The sequence below is a fragment of the Oryzias latipes genome, chromosome 15 (genome assembly GCF_053564925.1).
Source record: "Oryzias latipes strain Hd-rR chromosome 15, Olatipes_Hd-rR_3.1".
NCBI lineage: Eukaryota > Metazoa > Chordata > Actinopteri > Beloniformes > Adrianichthyidae > Oryzias > Oryzias latipes.
This window is the reverse complement of record NC_136251.1, coordinates 8528645-8550711: the sequence shown is the minus strand read 5'-3', so window position 1 is coordinate 8550711 and position 22067 is coordinate 8528645. Positions and strand designations below refer to the sequence as shown.

At 41.8% G+C, this 22067-nt stretch overlaps 1 protein-coding gene across 1 annotated transcript in view; it reads right to left on the bottom strand.

Annotated features, from left to right (window-relative positions):
• The window catches only part of ttc7a (tetratricopeptide repeat domain 7A), a 77105-nt gene that overhangs the window by 45243 nt on the left and 9795 nt on the right, over window positions 1-22067 (bottom strand). The window contains exons 5-13 of the mRNA XM_023963404.2: window positions 19837-19967; window positions 18740-18864; window positions 17001-17079; window positions 16556-16725; window positions 14077-14140; window positions 13836-13973; window positions 11026-11109; window positions 10385-10489; window positions 718-835 (exon numbers count right to left, since the gene is read on the bottom strand). Of these exons, the coding sequence (XP_023819172.1) occupies window positions 718-835; window positions 10385-10489; window positions 11026-11109; window positions 13836-13973; window positions 14077-14140; window positions 16556-16725; window positions 17001-17079; window positions 18740-18864; window positions 19837-19967 (1014 nt within the window). The remainder of the gene's footprint in view (window positions 1-717; window positions 836-10384; window positions 10490-11025; window positions 11110-13835; window positions 13974-14076; window positions 14141-16555; window positions 16726-17000; window positions 17080-18739; window positions 18865-19836; window positions 19968-22067) is intronic.

Below are 22067 nucleotides of genomic sequence, written 5' to 3'. Positions count from 1 at the left end.
AGGGAAGTAAAAACTAAAAACTCAAACTAAGACAGGCAGGAAGAACCTTCAAAATAAGACAGGAAGTTGAATACAACACAAACAGAACCCAAACCACAACAGTTCTGGTTTGCGCAGGGGGACCTTTGGACCACTGGCGGATTTGAATATTTGATGACATTGTGTGTTACTATGGTAACCTTTGTTACTATGGTAACCTTTGTTACTGCGGTGCTAGCTCTCTCCAGGTCATTGACCAGTCCCCCCTTGTATTTCTGGGTGTTTCCTTTGCGTTTTCCAGGTCATTTGTCCTTCCAACAGGTGAGACCTTGCATAAAGCTCCAGGTGGAGGCACAATGTCCGTGATCTTGTATTTCTTCCCATTTTCTATATTTGCTCCTGCCGTTGATCTCTTCTCTCCAAGCTGCTAGTTCATTGCAGATTGGTTCATCCCAGTCTTGTTCAGGTCTACAATCCTATCCCTGCTGTCCTTTCAGCTCCTTGGTCATGGGGGAGAGGTTGCAGTCTGACTGTTTAGGGGTGTGGACAGGTAATTTTCTGGATTTGTTTCTTACATTCTGTCTTTCACAGTTGAAGTGTATCTATGATGAACATTAAAGACCTCTCTCATCTTTTTAAGAAGGACAACTTGTACAATCTTGGATCCTGACCAACAAGGAAGAAATGTGCTGTCTCTATCCCAGTTGTGTGGGATTTTTTTGGTGAGGAGTTTCTTACCCTCAGAAGCCTGACGGCTGAAGCAGAGTCCAAGGGCCAGGTAAGCTCGGGGCAGAAATTCCCCTGCTTCTTCCCCCATGGACACCACCCTTTTGGACAGAGTCTCAGCTTCCTTGAACTGAACAATCAACACAAACAGTTAGCTTCTAAATACTTATAGATACTACTGAAATCAGTGAAGACTGGCATTTAAAAAATACTTATATAAGTAAGAATATAAAGTTTTTTAACGATTTTGCAATGGAATTAATAGGAACCGAGTTTTTTGTATTGCTACTCATAGACTGTTTGCCAGAAACTGCCGAGGTGTGGAGCCAGAACCAGAACTTCTGTCTGAAAGAAATGAGACAAATCCTTTGCAGGTCATCATTCTGTTGAATGAGTCTATGTCTAATAAGCTTTAGTCTCAAAGTGCCAAAGTGTGTGCAGGTGATGTGACCCAAATAAAGGTTTTGAAAATCATCATACAACCTCCACTGTGCCTGACAGTTAGCATGAGGCTTTTCCTTAGCTGATGCAGATCAAGAAGGTCTCAAAGGGGAGTTGGTCCAGAAGACTTCAGATTTGTACACTGCAAAAACTCAATCTTATGAAAGTCAACAGACCCTATTTTAAAGGAAAAGTGTCTTCTTTTCTGCCTTGCACCACAAATAATCTTTTCAATAAGGTTTTTCAATAGCAAAACAATCCTAGTTTAAAAAAAAAAAACATGTCTTAGTGACTAGAATTTTTTTCTTACCATGAATGTTCTTGGAGAGATATTTTTTACCACATTGGCAATTTCTTTTGGTTTATTTAGAGAATGTTTTCCAAATGTTAAGAATGTTTGACCTATTTCTAAGGGGGCCTTTTTGCAGTGTTCAGTTTTATGAATCTCTGTGGTCTTCCATGTTCTTTTAAGCAGAAAAATCAACCATCCAAAGGAAAAAAATGTATATTTGCTCAGACTTCTAAAGTATGTTTGTGATCATCCTTCTATTATTAACCGAATAAAGTCTGGAGTGTCTGACAGAAAAATTATTTCGGGTTTTTCTGAACATTAAAGTCTGACATTTTGATATATTGGCCTCAAAATGTCAGACTTTAATGTTCAGAAAAACATATATTGGCCTGGAGCCAGTTTAGCTCGTGTTGGTTTGCGGCGCCTTCCATCCGTGAAACCCGGGTTCGACTCCAGGCTGCTCCCTGTTCCCTTCTCTACCTCTGCCAGTTCCAAGCCCGGTTTGAGAAGGTTGCGTCAGGAAGGGCATCCGGCGTAAAACATTGCCAAATTTACCATGCGACTTGTTCGCTGTGGCGACCCCTGATGGGAGAAGCCAAAAGTGGAAGAAGATTTTGATATATTGGCCTGTGTCAGAGGTGCTCACTTCTGTGATTTTTGGTCTCGTTCTTCCTAAATAAATTATTATATAGTTTATTTCCAGCTTAAGAGATAGAGTTGCACAAATGGGTGCTAACTTTCACATGAGACAAATACTTGACTTATCTGAACAGACTTTAGAAACATAAAATGTATCAGATGAAGCCTCTCAGTGTCACTGTGAAAGCAGGATTTGCATTCTCCTCTGGTGCACATTAGTGGAAGTGTTCAGCAAGCGATGTGGCAGGCATGAACAGCCTGGTGTGAGTTTAGTGTGAGAACAGTCTGCATGGATTCAGCTGAAGGACAGCTCGGAGTCCTTCAGCATGCACACATGCTCGCCCACACGCGCAGCAACAGAGCTGCACAGAGCGCAGGAAAAACACTGTCACTCTGAAAGGTGGAGCTGGAGGTGGGTGGGTGGGCAGGTGAGCAGATGAGGGCAAAGCAGACCGACTGCTGAGACACCCCTCGCCTTTGTCTCCCCCTCTTCCTGCGCTGTTTTCTCCCTCTGCCTCCCTCTCCAAAGCCAGCTGCTGCTAGTTTCAATAGCCAAAGTCGCAGCTCATCTGAAGATTTTTCTCTCCTCTGATGAATGTTGTGAAAGAAGAGCATGTGACCGTTTTAGAGAAAAGACCTCACATCTGAAGAGCTGCTCTTTCTGAATCTAGCAAAGCTGCTATTCCTGTCAGTTTACTGATCATTCGAGTTTTGAGAGTTCACCTGGAAGTCCGAAATTAGACGTGAATTTTCATTGGATCTGGGGGAAGCTGACGTAAATAGGGAAAAATGTCGCCATGCAGATCACAGCGCAGACGGTCCGATGGCACTGAAGAACCATGGCCCATTTATGTAAAGCCACACAGCACCGTGACCATAGTGTCGCATTGTGATTAAAACTGTAAGCTCCTTAGTGTCTCTGACCTGCAATGATCTCCAGTCACTGACAGATGCGTTGTCTGCATTCACCCGTTGGCTTCTCCTTTCTAATCTGACCCCTTTTCTCTGTCAGCCTCATCCTCTTTTTTTTTTTCTCTGCCTCCACTCTAAATTCTGCTGTTGTTTTCTCTCTGGTGAGATCCTGCACTCTGGCTTTAAGTGCACAGCAGATCCTTCATAAATCCACACTGAGGCACAGCTGAGGAGAAGGAAGACTTCTTCAGGGAGAATCTGTGCCTTATCGGGTGGCATAATTCAGAAATCAAAAACAAAAGTTGAACTAAATGTTTGTGTTTCTATAACAATGACTTATTAAACATTATCTATAAAGAGCGGGTTGTTGTTTTGCTGCAATTTAGATGTGAGCAGAAATTTGGCAACTTAGGTATGACTTTGAGAAATGGGTGAAGCGAGCAAGGGCTATAAAAACTATCCCAGTGCTTCCAAACCCGCAATCCTGCTTTGGGAAAGTCATAAGTACAGATCAGGAAGAATGAAGTCCAGGTTCAAGTTTTCTGTGCCTGCAGGGGTTTGGCAGGACACGGCCACCTGCTACTGTTTTGACAACAAGTCTGGAACTTTTCCACACGCTCCTATGTAGAGAATTTCACCGAAGATCTGCCCTTAACAGAGAAACACTTTCAGCCTATTTTCCTCTCAATTCACGCCATTCTAGGAATAACACCTAAGAAATGTTAGGAGAAAGCAGATACTAAAAGCATCACTAGTGAGAAAAAGTTCAGTCAGCAAGGTGACCTCTTACTTTTACTAGCAGTCTGCTGATATTTCAGCGCCTCATAAATGTAGCAGCTACCATTTTCAGAGTATAAGTCGCACCTCACTCAGGAGCGACTCATATGTAATTTTTTTAAACATAAATAAGCGCATATATGAATTATTTTCCACTAACAACCGGTTGTGCTTTAGCAGTTGTTTCCCCCTAACAACCACTTGAGGGCGCTGTAGGGGTGTGCATCAGTATTTGCTACTGAAAAGAGGCAGACGAAAAAATGCTGTCCACAACAAACATAAAGGGGAACCCGATCATTTCCTACCTGAACTTTATGATATTTTTTTGTGTACATTGAAACATTATTATTCTTGTTTTTATTTTTTCCCTCCTCCGACTAATGCAGGACAGCAAGTCATCAAACTGGGTTACAGAGATATGGAAGCTAAAAGCGCTGTCAGTCAGACGCAGCTCCTGCGGTAGATGGTTAACTTTTCAAAAGTGCAACTTATTCTCAAGTGTGATAATTTTATTCTGCTTTATTATGCATCTTTTGGGTGCTGCAACTTATACTCCAGAGCAGTGTTTTTCAACCATTGTGCCGTGGGAGATGGTCAGGTGTGCCGTGGGAAATTGCCCTCATTTACTGATCTAAAAACAATTACCAACTCCAGGATGTCAGCTCTTTGTTGTTGTTTGTTCATCCAAACAATGAATGCCCTGATAAAACACTGAGTAGTTAGGAATATGAAAGATCATAAAATACTTTTTTCTTTGCGTTTATTTGATTCTATTAAAGACATTTTGATAAGAAGGACAGGTCCGCGATTTAGCTGTAGCTTCAGACATTTTTGGAAAAGTCCCGCCCCTTTAACTGTCTCCACCAATCATTCTTGGAGGCTTAATCACACGTCATCAGTCTGACCAATCAGAAGTGGTTAAACTCTTCACTTCCTTGTTCCGATTCTGCTCATAAGTCTCTCAGTTCCAACAAACATACCAGCTAAAGCTCGTCTTTAGCGGTGTAGCTTTCCACAGAATCTAGTGTCAGACCGTGGAACAAGTGAAGAAAACCATGAAGCTCAGAGACACTAGTCTGTCTGGGTTCGGCGGCTGTTTGCACTACATCTCCCATGATGCAGTGGGTTAAAGTGACAGCGTCTCAGTGCACAATGAGTCGTCCTTGTTAAACGTCTTGAAACCACAACGAACACACAGCAAACAGTTTTTAAATCTTCTAACTTAACTTTTATTACATCTTTTAGAAAAAACAGCTGCAACTTCCAGCTTTTTCTGCCACAATTATCACAAAAATGCACGTGAGATTGCGGAGGGGCTGTAGATCAATACAGACTATGAGTTTCTCCTTTTTTTAATTTTTTGGATGCCGGTGTGCCACGGGATTTTTGTCAAGGTTAAAGTGTGCCATGGCTCAAAAAAGGTTGAAAAGCACTGCTCCCGAGCAACGTATAGTTAGAAAAATATGGTAAATAAATCTAGAACTGAATTTTCTTTTCTCTTTTTTTTTTTTTTTACTGTAAATACACTGACCAAAATTATAAACGCAACACTTTTGTTATTGATCCCATTTTTTATGGTATGAACTGGTATGAACTTTTTTATGGTATGAAACATTTTCCAAATACACCAAATAACCAGTTCTCTGAAATATTGTTCACAAATCTGTCTAAATCTGTGATAGTGAGCACTTCTCCATTGCCAAGACAATCCATCCCACCTCGCAGGTGTGCCATATCAAGATGCTGATTAGACAGCATGAGTATTGCACAGGTGTGCCTTAGACTGGCCACAAGAAAAGGCCACTCTGAAATCTTCAGTTTTGTTTTATTGAGGGGGTCAGGGGACTCAGAGAACCAGTCAGTATCTGGTGTGACCACCACTTGCCCACAACAATGGGCCCCAGGATCTCTGTGCATTCAAAATGCCATCAATGAAATGCACCTGTGTTCTTCGCCGATAACATGCACCTGCCCATACCATAACCCCACCACCATGGGCTACTCGATCCACAACATTGACATCAGAAAACCGCTCACCCACACTACGCCACACACGCTGTCTGCCATCTGCCCTGAACAGTGTAAACCGGGATTCATCCGTGAAGAGAACACCTCTCCAACGTGCCAGACGCCATCGCATGTGAGCATTTGCCCACTCAAGTCGGTTACGACGACGAACTGGAGTGAGGTCGAGACCTCGATGAGGACGAAGACCATGCAGATGAGCTTCCCTGAGACGGTTTCTGACAGTTTGTGCAGAAATTCTGTGGTTATGCAAACCGATTGTTTCAGCAGCTGTCCGAGTGGCTGGTCTCAGACGATCTTGGAGGTGGACATGCTTGATGTGGAGGTCTTGGGCTGGTGTGGTTACACGTGGTCTGCCGTTGTGAGGCCGGTTGGATGTGCTGCCAAATTCTCGGAAACGCCTTTGGAGACGGCTTATTGTGGAGAAATGGACATTCAATTCCCTAGCAACAGCTCTGGTGGACATTCCTGCTATCAGCATGCCGATTGCACGCTCCCTCAAAACTTGCGACATCTGTGGCATTATGCTGTGTGATACAACTGAAGATTTCAGAGTGGCCTTTTCTTGTGGCCAGTCTAAGGCACACCTGGGAAATACTCATGCTGTCTAATCAGCATCTTGATATGGCACACCTGCGAGGTGGGATGGATTGTCTTGGCAAAGGAGAAGTGCTCACCATCACAGATTTAGACAGATTTGTGAACAATATTTCAGAGAACTGGTTATTTTGTGTATGTGGAAAATGTTTCACATCTTTGAGTTCATACCATAAAAAATGGGAGCAATAACAAAGGTGTGGCGTTTATATTTTTGGTCAGTGTATTTTCAAAGAAGTCATACAAATGACTACAAGCAACCTGTTAAAGCTCCTCATCCATCACTGGACCTCCGACCCCTCAGTCCTCTAAACTCAAATGCAGTGGACCCCACACTGTGTCTTCACAATATGAGAGAGATTTAATTCCAATATTTATGGTAAGTTCCCTTGTATTGGGTTTTAAAAATCCACTTCATATTTTGATTTATTGTGGTTTATCGATTTATATACAGTATACCGTTTTTAGGCAAAATCAAGAAATCTGTGTTGTTTTCAAGGACATAGTTTCTGCAGAGCGGCAGTGGCTCCATAGAATTCGCCTCAGAGTTGTAGGTGAGACTGTTGGCATGTAGCAGCAGCAAGCAATGTGGCAGTCATAAACCCCCACGATGACTGAATTTCTAATGAACTCCTGTTGCTCTGCAGAAACTACGGCACTGGTTTCTTGATTTTTGGCTTAAAACAGCATAATAATAATTAAAAGACCACTGGGGACGCTCTTACAATAGATCAAAAGATGACTGGAGTGGCTCTGTAATAGATTTCCTCTGAAGGTTTTAAAAGGAGTTAAAAATATAATGCTTTTATTTTGATAGGTCACAGGTAAAGACAGACTTATGTGACCTTAGATAAAAATAACATCTTTTTTATTTTATCCCTTGTGCTATCCTAGGTACTTTAACATTGGCAGTTGGGTCATCTAGACCCACTAAACAGTGCTCTGAACCTTTTTTCGTCAATGATTTGTGATCTTGACTGGTGTCCATGGATTAGATGAAATCTTTCCACCTTTATCCACCTTTGTCATGGTAGGGAGAACACGTCAATGCAAGGGTGGGGTCATAGGATAGCACAAGGGTTGAAGGTGTTTTTCTATTGAGTTTTTTGTAATGCCATAATAATATCATGCAATAAGCCACATTTTTAATTGAACCAAAACTGATGTCTCACCAGTGCTGAGGTGGCAAATTTGTCAAGTTTTTCTCACACTGAGGTTGTGAGATTTAACATCATAGTTGGAGGGAAAAAAAGTCTACCGCAGATCCAATAAGGTCTTTCACCCTCACCCTCAGAGCTCATGCCCGAATAACAGATACAACCACTGACAACTTTAGCACATATACAGAGTGATACAGGAATAACAGCTTGAGTGACAACAGCCAATTTAAGTGCAGACAACTGGGTTGCGTCATCTGATACAGCACGTCTGCTGCTGGTCAGCTGTGGTGAGTAAGTGCTGACAGTGATCCGTGGAGTAACTACGAACCAGTGACAGATTGTTGGAGAATGTGCTAGAACAAGTCTGATGAGTGGCAGCAGAAACTAGAAACGTCCAGCCCTTAAAGACCCCTTGTTGGGTTTGGGGCTTCTATGGCACATGGAGGGACAACTGCAGACAGTAGTGTACGCTGTGTTCTGGTGTGTGTACTTGTGACCAGGAGTCCTGCTTCCTGTGTGACAGAACAACTTTTTTGTTACATATTTTTTTGTTCTACAAATAGAGATAATGTCCAACGTTTTTATTGGCTTTATCACAGCAAGCCAACGCTAACTGTAATAAGCATTAGCCTTATTCGGCGCCAGAAAAATCAAGCTGTGCCACAGTGTTAAATTACAGTCTCACATATGGAAGAAGCAGGATTTTGCATTTCACTTTGAACACGTGTTAAAATGATATTCGGAGACATTCCTGCTGAAATCCAAACATGGTTGCAGGACAGCGGAGATACCAGACAGATCAGGTAACAGCAGCTGAGATAACCAGTATTTGCCACACAGTCCAGGACCCTGAGAAATACCAGGGGTCAAGCTTCCAACACACTGGACTTAAGGTCATGATAAGAAATACTGCTGTGTACTACACTGTTTTAAACCTTGTTCTTATGAGACCAAATTTAGAGAGAACATTTTTGTGACTGCAACGTCAATTTGATTCATTGAGAACTGGACTGAGTGAGTGTAATGTGTACATTTTTTCAACACGGCCATGTTGGAACCAGAAATGGTCAATAATCCAACTCATTTCGAGTCAACATGTCAATGGCAACCACCTTCGCCAATCAGGAGTGAGCTTGTTGGAAGTCCACACCCCTACAACTTGAAAGCGTGCTTGACAGAAACCGTCAAACGTTTCGAACATTGAACGTGAGACCACATGCTTTTATTGAGGCCTCTGATTGGTCAGTTTATAACTTGAATAACTCTCACTGAAGAAAAATAAACTTGAATAAAAATGAGGATTATTAAAATGTTAAAAATGTAGCAGAGCAAGAATCTTTTTTCTGACCAATAGGAGGACTGAGTATCAGCTGTTTATTTAGAAGTCTTTGGGATTTTGGCTCCTTGGAACCAGCGGGTACTTCCTGTTTGAAACGCCATGAGGCGGAAACAGTCAGTCCAATCTTGGTTTGAACGAAAACTGGCGTCAGAATCAAGGCAAATTTGAGATTGAAACTTAACAGTAAGAGTAGGTCCACACATTTTTAAGAACAGCACATTTTGTTTTTCTGTTACCTGAAAGAGAAATTTTTATAGAGACCTTTTTGAATGTTATTTAAGGTTTATCAAGTACAGAACTATGCTTCCTGTTTTATTTAATGCATACATCCTATAAACATTACTGGTAGACACTGTGATGTTCCACAAAACCAGAACAAGAAACAAACTCAAAGGGTTAATTATAGTGTTAAAAAGAATATATTATGTATGTCCTGGAATGATTACTTGCCTTTCTTTCTTCATAAGCTTAAACTTGTCAATTGATTGATTGATTGATTACATTAATTAATATAGCTTTATTCAATATTAAATATGATTAGCACAAGTTAGACTAAAATAAAGCATAATCTTTCAAAATAATATTGTTTTTCTGCACTTTCTAACTGCTACCTCAGTGAGTGGTCATTGTTACACTCTGATCAACCACAATTCTGCAAACTACCAGCTTTCTGCTATTGGACCCTTTAAAGTTCATATTTTCTTGTCTGTTGTTTGAATTAGACTGTTTTTTTTTTTCAGAAGAGTTTAATAAATGTGAACTTTTTAAGTTTCTAAAATATATTTTAAAAGTTCTCATATTTTACTGAGTCTGTCATCTTTATTGGGTTGTGCAATAATTTAAATAAACAGTGTATTCTTGATGATGTTTTTGAGCAGGAACCCTTTTTGCTCCTTTCTCCTACACAATAGTAAGACATTCCAAAAAAGAGAATAGCTCCACCTAGAGGTGTGTGTGTCATGAACTGCTGCAGGACCTTATGTTTTATGCAGCGCACGCTCTTGCTGTTGTGCTTGGTGTATCTGCATGCAGGTGTGTGCACGCTGCTCACAGATTCCTCAGTTGGATCCTCTCCCTCTGGGTCGGCTGCTGTTCAGCCGCTGCAGCTCTAGATCGGGACCTGCATCACCGCTTAGCTGTGGTGGAGCGGTCCCCGCATGTGATGCTGCATTTGGCTGGCTATGCAGCTGTTCACAGAGAGGGAGCTCCCAAATATTAGCATTTCCAACAACCAACACATTGTTTTCGTGCTCAGCCTATTTCCCATTGTCTATCTCTATCAGTTAGGGGGTGGAAGGTGGGAAAGGGGTGGGGGGTTGTGTGTATGTGTGGGGATGGGCCTTTATTTTAATTTTCGTTCTGGTATTTATATTATTTATTTTGCTTTGTCTTAATGTAAAGCACTTTGTGTGGTGTTTTTATAGGAAAAGTGCTACATAAATAAAGTTTGATTTGGTTCGATTTGATAATGTGCAAGTGTGTGCTCTCTGTATTCACCCAGTGGAGCTGATTGATGCAGACTTTGGCAGCCAGGAGAGGCAGCGACGGGTCCTCAGGTCTCATCCTGGCACATTCTTTAAACACAGACACAGCACCGACCCACTGAAACGCACACAGACACAAATCATGATTCATGCTCTGACTGCAGCCAATCACCACACGGCCACAGATCCAACGGATCCCCGGCAAGTGTTTTAAACGCACATGCACGGCCCCATTAGACCCATTTAGGCTCACAGTCATGTAATACATGTAGGTCAATCATTACTCGACCACGCGCACGAGTCCTCGCACTCAGGCGTATTCACACCGGAGGCAGTCCTAAATAGAAGCGGATCTGACGACACCAAGGCGGCCCCCCTGGCCTTATAGGGAGCGGACTATTTCTAGAAGTCTCCATTGATCTGCAGTATCAGTATCAGCCCATCCTGCAATCCAGATCAATGTTCCTGCCACAGACGTGCGTGAACGCACATGTGCACGCTGATGAGCAGCAATGAGAGGTTGAGGCGTGCCTGATGTGAATTCCCCTCCATCACCTTGATCTCTGCTGCACACGTGGAGACAGTCATGTGGGAGGAGCCTGAGGGAGGATGGGTGAGGTTCTCCCGCCCATATATAAGGAGAAATGAGCTCACCTTCCCGGCCGCCATGAGTGACAAGCCCAGCTGGTGCCAGAGGTGAAACTCGGTGAATGAAAATTTCATGGCTCGCTCCAGACACTGGGAGGGGGGGAGAAGACAGACAGACAGACAGACAGATGCGTGGTTTGTTAGCGCATGCAGCAGGTCACCACATCTGCAGCATCTTTGGCTTTTGTGGAGTCATCCAGCTGGACGGTTGTACCTTTGCAGCCTAAATTTGGGCTCCCACTCCATGCTGTTTCCACACACACTGCTGTAAGGACTGACATGAGCGGGGTCCGCTCAGCAAGACGCTGTCAGTCATACAGATGCCAGACCGAGCAAAAGAAAGCTGTTATTCTGATTATATAATGGGCTCTTGACCATGAGACACGCAGACAAAGAAATCATGCTGCTCAAGCCAGAAGCACCAAATCAGCCTCAGTGGGATCTAATTAAATAAAGACTGAAATATTTATGTAGGAATATAAAAGATGTAGGATTTTTTTTTTCATAAACTGAGCTGAATAGCGTGAGCTTTTTTAAGTTTGAAGGTGAAGCCACAGGAAGTTGTATTTGCTTATATATAGCAGAGCTGACCCTTGTTAACACTGTTAAATGAGGACACGATCCATTACAAATCTCTGTTTAACGCCTGGGGTTAGTGCAGAGCAGGAACCAGCTTCAGCCAAACCCTCATCAGCAAAGCTGAAGTTGTCCTTAAGTTCCAAACAACAAAGCCCTTTTTAAAGGCCCACTGCGATCATCTTCTGATCTATTGTAAAAGCGTTCCCAGTGGACGTAGTTTCTGCAGAGCGGCAGCAGTTCATTAGAAATTCACATCTGAATTTTAGCTGGGACTGTTGGCGCAGAATGAGCTAGCCTTCAATTCCCATCATGCTTTTGTTTACATTCTCTCCTGCTACCTTACAGCCCCTCACACTCCCAACCTAGCAACAAAAATGCTATAAATATATAATATTGTAGCAATGCAGCTGTACAGTTTTGATCCAGATTCCAGCTCAGACGAGGAAAACAAAGACGTTCATGGATCCAGTCGTCTGCAAATGGATGCATCGGAATGGAGCTTGTGGCCTGCCGATTGTAGTTTGAACGTAACAACTATGATCTTTTTCAAATGGCAATTATTTGTCTGATTTTCTGATTTGAATAAAGACATACTCAGAAATGCAGTTATTCATTAATTTTCTTCTTATTTGTCCTCAATCATGAGAAAAAATGCCAAGAAAACATCTTCAAAAAAACCACAAACATTTTCATTGTAGTGGAGATTTAATGCAGAGATACACGTTTGCCCTCAGCACAGAGACAATAACTAAATGTTTCTGTTTCTATGACATTAAAAATATTTTTAAAATGTAAAATAAATATTAAAGCCAATCGTATTCCCTCTTTTTGACGCATACTTGATGTGGTCCTTGCAGTCCTGAACGGCGTTGGTAACATACTAATGTGCTGCTCTGTTTCTTGGAGATTTTTTGCCAAATTATTATAAAATGTGTTACCTTGTATTACATTAACCATTAACTCCAGCTGAACAAATCGATATAATATATGATGTGAACATATTAGGAATGTGGGCGTGGTTAACAAAAAAAAACTTAGTTGCTAAGGAAATCCAAAAGTTTACTTTTGCAAATTCTTTAGATAATAATGCAGATGCGTTTGTCACCCCCTGGCAACCATGATATAAAATGGTTGCCATGGAGATAAAATTAACAGAAAAGATGCCATATTTAACAAAAAGTGTTATTTTTCATGAATTTATCACATACAGAGGCAGGAGAGAGTAAAAAGCCGGTCATGGGGGGTGGCGAGGGCATGGGGGGTAGCTTTAATTTAAAATTCTTTCTAACAGCTATACACAAGTTTATAGAAACCGGCAGCCTATCTATCTATATTTCCATGTTCACCTACATATTTTAAAGGTTTTCCACAGATACCTATTTAAAATACCTATTTTGTGCTTTCACATCCCATTTTGGTCACAGCTTCAGTGGAAAAGTTATCATTTTCCTCCAAAACTTAACCACAAATGCAAAAAAACTTGTCAAATTATTTTAGAATAACCTGATATTTCTATTTTTTTTCTGTCTTTTCTTTATCTAGCTGACCTAATCGTGCACAAGTGAATCATGACATACAAAACTCCTGTAAAGTCAGTTTAGAACAGCCATCAGAACCAGATGTCGTATTAAAACATCAGCTCTTAAACGTCTACATCAGTCATGTACTGTCAAACTCTTTTCCTGTAATGTGGCTTCATCTAAGCTCCATAACAACATATCTGTTTGATGTGAGGCTGCATTAGAAATCAGAAGATGTTCACACAGATTCATTAAAGCCACGGGTAGACACAGAGTCTAACTGCTCTCATCAAATATGCACAGCACCGACTGCCTGACATTTAATTCTAAATAAATGGCGCACTCCGGCCTCCTCAGTAAATCAAAGCAGCCGTGTTGGTGGAGCCGCCTCAGCGTGCGTCCGCGTGTGTTCATAATCAAATGACTGATGGCTTCGGAGAGTCGGTTGGACAGGTGTACAAACCTAATTTGAGACAACCCCTCCAACTTCCCACATCTGGTTAGAGGTCACATTAGGGGAAGTGGCCAAGCTTGAAAAACAAGTGAGGAGGAATTCTGAGCAGAGGAAGGAAGCTGAGGAGGAGGAAGATGAGGAGAGGAGGGATTCCTGCATGTAAAGTGATCAGATCTTTTGTCCAAACATCTGAAAAAGTTACTAACCCCCCCCATCCTAGAGAAAAGACTTCCTTTGTGGTGTTTGTGTGTGGTTCAAAGCACCTCAGACAGCATGGCATACTGCCCTCTCCTGGCCATGCCGATGCTGAGCAGGTCGTACACAGAGGTGGCATCCTGCAGACTGGCCTGGCGGGCCTCGGCCTGGTCCGGCAGACGGCTGATCACGCCTTCTGCACTGGTCTGGAGAGACAGAGAAGAGAAATGACGGTCGCTCTGACTGTCTGAGAAATCTGAATGGTTCCTTCCATGTCAAACCTGAAACAGAAGGCCAAAAGCGTCTCACCATGGACTCTGTGATTAGCAGCAGCAGCACAGCCTCTTCCACCACGTCCTGCGGACAGAAGCAACTGCCAGGACACAAGAAACACAAAAAAGAACAAAACAGGAAGTTTAACTCTCTGTCAAGGTAAACAAGATGGTCCAAATGTGGACTGCCAGGAGTGTCTGGTTTCTGTTTCACCTGTGGAGCTGTAACACAAGCTTGAATGTATCACTACACAGCACTATCTCCAGTATCACACACAGCTTGTGTGTGTGTGTCTCTGTTGCCTTTTCAAGTCATTTGTTTCCATTTTTCCTCCCTGCACAGCTCTGTCACATTAAAGGACACTTCCACAACACACTGTAGAGCCCCAAACAAAAGAAGTGAGTGGTGACAATACAGAGGCAGAGTCCTCCTCAAGGTGAATTCTCCTGTTTCTGTCTTACGATAGTGTGGGCTGGATTAGTCATGTGGCAGAGACTAAGTATGGCTCCCTGGCAGAGCAGCATCCCTGCAAAGACGGAAACCCAAAGCAACAAAACACTGAATCCCATTGTAATGATCAGAAAACCTGTTCTAAATGTGATAATAGGAAGACTTAAACTTTTCATCGAATAGTCTGAAAATAATGGAGGATGTCTGACAATGAACCCTGATGATAAGGTCATGATTGGATTTGTTTTAAAGGAAAACATGATTTTTTATCACAAGAAAAAAACCAGAAGGACATCATGATGGTTTAAGGATAATAATTTACTTTTTACTTTTGTTGCACAGTGGCTAACTTTTTAGAGTTGTCTATTAAAACTCTTTGCTTAAATGTTAGAGTTCTTTAAGTTTGCATCTCCTCCCCTGGACCTTAGACCACAGATTGATGACTGGATGGTTAGATGGTTGGATCAGATGCATGGATGGATAGATGTATGGATGGATGGATGGATGGATGGATGGATAGATGGATGGATGGATGGATGGATGGATGGATGGATGGATGGATGGATGGATGGATGGATGGATGGATAGATGCATGGATGGATAGATGGATGGATGGATGGATGGATGGATGGATGGATGGATGGATGGATGGATGGATGGATGGATGGATGGATAGATGCATGGATGGATAGATGGATGGATGGATGGATGGATGGATGGATGGATGGATGGATGGATGGATGGATGGATGGATGGATGGATAGATGCATGGATAGATGCATGGATGGATGGATGGATGGATAGATGCATGGATGGATGGATGGATGGATGGATGGATGGATGGATGGATGGATGGATGGATGGATGAATGGATGGATGGATGGATGGATGGATGGATGGATGGATGGATGGATAGATGCATGGATGGATGGATGGATGGATGGATGGATGGATGGATAGATGCATGGATGGATGGATGGATGGATGGATGGATAGATGCATGGATGGATGGATAAACGGATGGATGGATGGATGGATGGATGGATGGATAGATGCATGGATAGATGCATGGATGGATGGATAAATGGATGGATGGATGGATGGATGAATGGATGGATGGATGGATGGATGGATGGATGGATGGAAGTCCACAATTTTTTTTTAAATAAAGATATTATATGTTCTATGGTCTTTAAGGGAAAAGCTATCTGATTATGTGCAAAAAAGTCCCAAGTCCGTTGTAATGTATTGACTATGCTTGACATTTAAAATGCATTAACCCTTGTGCTATCTTAGATGACCCCACCCTTACATTGACGTGTTCTCCCTACCATGACAAAGGTGGAGAAAGGTGGAAAGATTTAATGTAATCCATGGACACCAGTGAAGATCACAAATCATTGAAGAAAAAAGGTTCAGCGCACTGTCTAGTGGGTCTAGATGACCCAAGTCCCAATGTTAAAGTGCCTAGGATACCACAAGGGTAACGTGCAAACTTCCTGGACTTGTGTCTCTCTTGCATGGGTTTTGCTTTATCCCATAGATGGCAGCACTAGTTATCCAATATTGCAGCGCCCCAGTTTAATTCAAGAAGGGCCCAAGTCCAGAGACTTTAGTTTGCTAGTCCTCTGAAATGATAAAAGTGAGGTGCTTCATATTATAGCATTTGTAAGCTATGAACTGGTGCTAAATCTGGGTAAAGTATTAATCATTTGGTGCAGCTTCCCTTTAAGCTATTCAATTAAAATAATTTCCTGGAAAAACAAAACTCTTGGACTTGTGCCCCTTTGAACTAACCGATTCAATTATGTCACTTAGTTACTGGGTTACAGAATCAATGAATGATCTGAAAGACTGAACTGTTTTCTTTATGACCTTTTTAGGAGATAATGTCATTAAAACTGAAATGAAAACATGTGAGAGTCTTGTTAATTAGCATTGATAAACCAATTCCATTTAGTGCTCTTCAGGCCCATCAGACCAGACGAGCGGTGTCACCGGATGAAGGTGGGCTGAAACACAAACTGTCTGCGAGCACAGAGATGGTGAAATGCATGACACCAACCTGTCGGTGCTGTAACGCTGGGGCGGTTTGACGGTGGGGTAGATGGCATCCTTAGACGCGGCTGCGCCCTCCCTCTGAAGCCAGACTGGGGGTGGCGGGCCCAGAGGGGGCCAGTAGCTGTCTTCCCCCACAGAGCTCAGCAACACTTCAGCTAGCTTCTTAGCTGCAGACTGCAACACAGAAAGTTCATACATCCCCCGATTTTTTCCAAATGCCAAATTTGCGGCACAAATAATTGAAGTCTAAAAAGTCTAAAAATAAAGACAGAAACATGATAAGTGGAGTGATCAATTTTTCACACATACATCACACGAGAACGGGAAAGTGAATGAATAATTAACATACAGTCAGTGTCAAATGAGCAGAGTCTGGCTGGAATTTTATGAGCGGAGGAAACGTGAGGGCCAGACTCTGCTGTAGGTAAGAGCTTTGACAGGTGGATCACCTTCCTGAAGCTCTGGGACCCTCGTGACTCCACCACCCTCAGCACCCTCCGCAGCTGATGGACACCCTGCGCCAGATGACTGAAACACACACAGTAAGAACTCTTCATTAAAGATATTGCCTGTTTACGATCTCATTAAGAAATACATACAGCCCATAGGGTTTATACTAGATCATAAAGTGCAGAATCTGTTTACAGTATAAATGCGTATTGGGGTTGGGAACATTATTGTGTTAATCACATTAGCAATTATTTGAATGCACTTTTGTAAATGTCTATTTTAGTCTTTAAATGTAACATAGACGTTTTTCACTAACTGCCTCTGGACACTGAGGCAGAGTGTTGGACCCCAGTTGTCTATAAATGGGTGATGTCACCTCTTCCGGTTCCAACCAAATGAAGTCAATTCAGCTGCTATTTTTTCACCATACCACCATGTTTGGTGATTGGTCAAAGTCAGTCTGATTCGTTGGCCAAATCCAAATTCTTTCCCTACCCTTCCAATTGTAGGGGCATTTGAAGCTGTAGTGGTGTCTGAAGTGCTTTTTTTATGGAGGAGTGGTAGGGACTAGCTATCCCCCCACCAGTAGAGTGATCTGCATCATACATGTGGGGGGAGAAAAAAGCAACTCTTCTTTTACAATGAGCGACAACTTAAGTTTCCCATATCTCTCCATTTAGAGGGCTCAATGTAGGGGTAGGGAGAAACCAAAGGGGTAGGGGAAGAATTTGGATATGGCCATGTTTCTAGGGCAACCACTCCTGCCAATCAGGAGCAAGCTTTCTGGAAGGCCAACCCCCTAATACTGAAAGCCTGCTACACGAAATCTGTCAGTCAAACGGTTTGAACATATGATGTGAGACCTCATACTTTCATTGAAAAATCTGACTGGTCAGTTTATAACTTGAATTTCTTGCAATAAAGAAAAAATATCCTAAAAGATAATGATTAGCTAGACTGTTTAAAAAAAAGGAACCCGGGCGATGATGCTTATCCTGACAAATATTAAGTAACAGCCTTTTTTTTCTCAACATAGTTTGTGGCGTTTTGGCTTCTTGGAACCAACGAGTTCTTCCTGTTTGGAATGTGATGGGTATCCAGTCACTCAGTCCAGTTCTCAAGAGGCAGACTAGATCTTTATTCTGTGTCAGAGGCTTTATCATTGATGTTTAACAGGGTTGTTTGCAGCTTGTGACACAATGAAAACTGCAATCCCTGCAGACTTGTAGTTGTAAAAAGGAAGTGAAATCTTTCCTCTAAAGCAATAGACATTTTGGTAAAATATGAACAGAGTTTTGATTCACCAAGTTGTGAAAACAGTTAAGCTTTTGTGTTGTGCTTTTGGAAAACCAGATCAAACTGTTTTTTCAAATATTCAGAATTTAAAAATGACAGAGGTCAATTTTAATAGAAAAGATAAAACTTGTTGATGTGGGATAAAAAAAATTAAAGAGAAGAGAATAAAAAAGACAAAGAGTATTTAACTTATACAAGGCATCAAACCTGAGTAAATAATATTTATATTCAATGTCCCAACAATAGAAGCAAATAATTAAGAGCCTTGAATTTAGGAAATACAAATCAGAAAAGTTTGAACAAGTGCAACACTGACACCTGCTGGTTACAACTATAATTGCATCAAGAGTGGATTTGGTAAAGGGAGCAGTCCAGCAGAGTAACTCAGAGCTGCAAAACTCATCTGAAAAAATATATTTTCCATAGAAAGGCAGCCACTCACCCCCTTTGCAGCAGACAAAGGTAGGCACTCTGCAGAGCTGCCTGCAAGAAGTAGCCGAGGTCGAAGTCAACATGTAAAGGATGCAGAATGCCTTTGATTGTCTTGGAGTGAGGCGTTGTTACTGTCTGGAGGAGCAGCCACAAAGAAATACAAGAGAAACTGACATTTCGTTCTTTCCTTGGTAAATCAGTAAAAAGAATAGTAAAAAAACAAAAAAAGCAGATTTCTAAAAGTAACTGTTATGGTTCTTAGTATTAAATGTTTTAGAAATGTTGATCCAACAGCCGTAATCACTACTGTTAGGATAAAAAGGGAAAATGAAACTGAACTCACATTAAAGCAAACAATAAAACGGCCAAAAACAACATTTCTCAAATTCCTTGTGTTCCCTGTCTCTATGGCAAAACAATTATCAAAAGCTTGGAGATATGTGAAAGATTAGGCTTCTAAAAAGAGGGATTTCTGAGCAAAAGTTAAGTTTGAAGCACACCGAACCGCAACCACCGGCCTAAAAAAGAGGAAAGCAGTGGGAAGAGATCTTTTAGACCTTCTCCAAATGCTTTAAATAGCTTTACGTTTGTGCAGTTCTGAACATAACCCCCCCCCCACACACACACACACACACACACACACACACACACACATATTTAGTCTTTGAAATCAGACACAGATCATTTCAAATCCTTCTTGACTCAGAAACAAGTCAAATAAGAGATTATTTGATTGCCAAAATTAGCAAAACACAAGTATGTGAACCCCTGGCACATTCCACCACATTGGATCAAACGTCTGAGCTGGTGTCTGGCTCCAAACTGTACTGTACTCAATGCCAACAGTTCAACACACAACTCAGAGGTAAATTTGGGATGTACTGTTCCTCTGCAGAAATTATGTCCTAGAAAACTAAAAACTACATAATCATAATTACTAGGAACGCTTTACAATAGAGCAAAAGATGATTGGAGAGAGACTTTAAAGACATACATATCAAGTAAAAATAGGAAAAAAAAACTCAATAATAAACATAAGAACATGAGAAGAATTCTGGTGCTGACAGCAGCTGAGAACCAACGAAATGCCTCATGGCTGAAACTCACCTTATCCAGCTCCTGCAGGTATGACAGAGCTGCATCAGCGGCCCGCAGGAAACAGGACAGACTCTCCTCTTCTCTCTCTGAAAGACGGACACGAGACACAGAAGACAGCGTCTGATGGTCCAGAGACAGGCCTGAAACATCAGCAGAAAAACACATTTCCTTCTACTGTGACTCCTGCAATCCTTCTACGTTAACAAGAACTTTTATTAACATGGTTTTGTTAAATGATCTGCACTTTGACCGATAAAGGATAAATAACTTTAATTAGAGGTTATGAAACAGAATACGATAACTATGTAAAGAAAATATTATATACATTTCCTTCCTCCTACTACTTTTCAAGCAAATATTATACATCTTCATATTGGTACACAGAACAGACCAAAAGTTTGGACACACCTTCTTATTCAAAGAGTTTTCTTTATTTTCATGACTATGAAAATTGTAGATTCACACTGAAGGCATCAAAACTATGAATGAACACATTTGTGGAATTATATACATAACAAAAAAGTGTGAAACAACTGAAAATATGTCATATTCTAGGTTCTTCAAAGTAGCCATCTTTGATTTGATTAATGCTTTGTACACTCTTGGCATTCTCTTGATGAGCTTTAAGAGGTAGTCACCTGAAATGTTTTTCACTTCACAGGTGTGCCCTTGTCAGACATAATAAGTGTGAATTCTTGCCTTATAAATGGGGTTGGGACCATCAGTCACAAAAACCATCAAGCGCTACAAATAAACTGGCTCACATGCGGACCGCCCAAGGAAAGGAAGACCAAGAGTCATCTCTGCTGTGGAGGATAAGTTCATCCGAGTCAGCAGCCTCAGAAATTGCAGGTTAACAGCAGCTCAGATTGGAGAACAGGTCAGTGGCACACAGAGTTCTAGCAGCAGACACATCTCTACAACAACTGTCAAAAGGAGACTGTGTGAATCAGGCCTTCATGGTAGAATATCTGCTAGGAAACCACTGCTAAAGAAAGGCAACAAGCAGAAGAGACTTGTTTGGGCTAAAGAACACAAGGAATGGACATTAGACCAGTGGAAATCTGGGCTTTGGTCTGATGAGTCCAAATTGGAGATGTTTGGTTCCAACCACTGTGTCTTTGTGCGACGCAGAAAAGGTGAACGGATGGACTCTACATGCCTGGTTCCCACTGTGAAGCATGGAGGAGGAGGTGTGATGGTGTGGGGGTGCTTTGTTGGTGACACTGTTGGGGATTTATTCCAAATTGAAGGCATACTGAACAGGCATACATAACAGCATCTTGCAGCGGCATGCTATTCCATCCGGTTTGCGTTTAGTTGGACCATCATTTATTTTTCAACAGGACAATGACCCCAAACACACCTCCAGGCTGTGGAAGGGCTATTTGACCAAGAAGGAGAGTGATGGGGTGCTGCGCCAGATGACCTGGCCTCCACAGTCATCAGACCTGAACCCAATGGAGATGGTTTGGGATGAGCTGGAACGCAGAGTAAAGGCAAAAGGGCCAACAAGTGCTAAGCATCTCTGGGAACTCCTTCAGGACTGTTGGAGACCATTTCAGGTGACGACCTCTACAAGCTCATCAAGAGAATGCCAAGAGTGTGCAAAGCAGTAATCAAATCAAAGATGGCTACTTTGAAGAACCTAGAATATGACATGTTTTCAGTTGTTTCACACTTTTTTGTTATGTATATTTTTCCACATGTGTTAATTCACAGATTTGATGCCTTCAGTGTGAATCTGTCATGTCATATATGTCATGAAAATAAAGAAAACTCTTTGAATGAGAAGGTGTGTCCAAACTTTTACGTACTGAATATTTCCTTTTTTTGCCTTCTTTTGTATTTTTTCATTGTATGCAATGAACCAAATACAATCCAGAATTCAGTTTTCTGTTCCATGGTGTGAAATAGAACTCTCAAAATGAATGCTTTCATAGAATATTTTCTATGAATAAATGAGTTAATTATGTCCAGCAGTACAAGAAAAATCCCATTTGCGTTTGTGGAAAACCAGACGCTCATGCCTGTAGATGGACTTTCTGGTTTGAATCATCGCCAGAGGGATCGTGAACTTTCTGAGACGGAAAGAGACCTGGAGAGGGGCAACGCCGCCACATGCCAGACGCCGGGCCAAATCAAATAAACAGACAGCTGTCAATTCTCTAGGCATCATGGAGCAAACATTCACATGGGACTTTCTTCCCACAGCACAGGAGTCCCACTGAAAGAGGAGA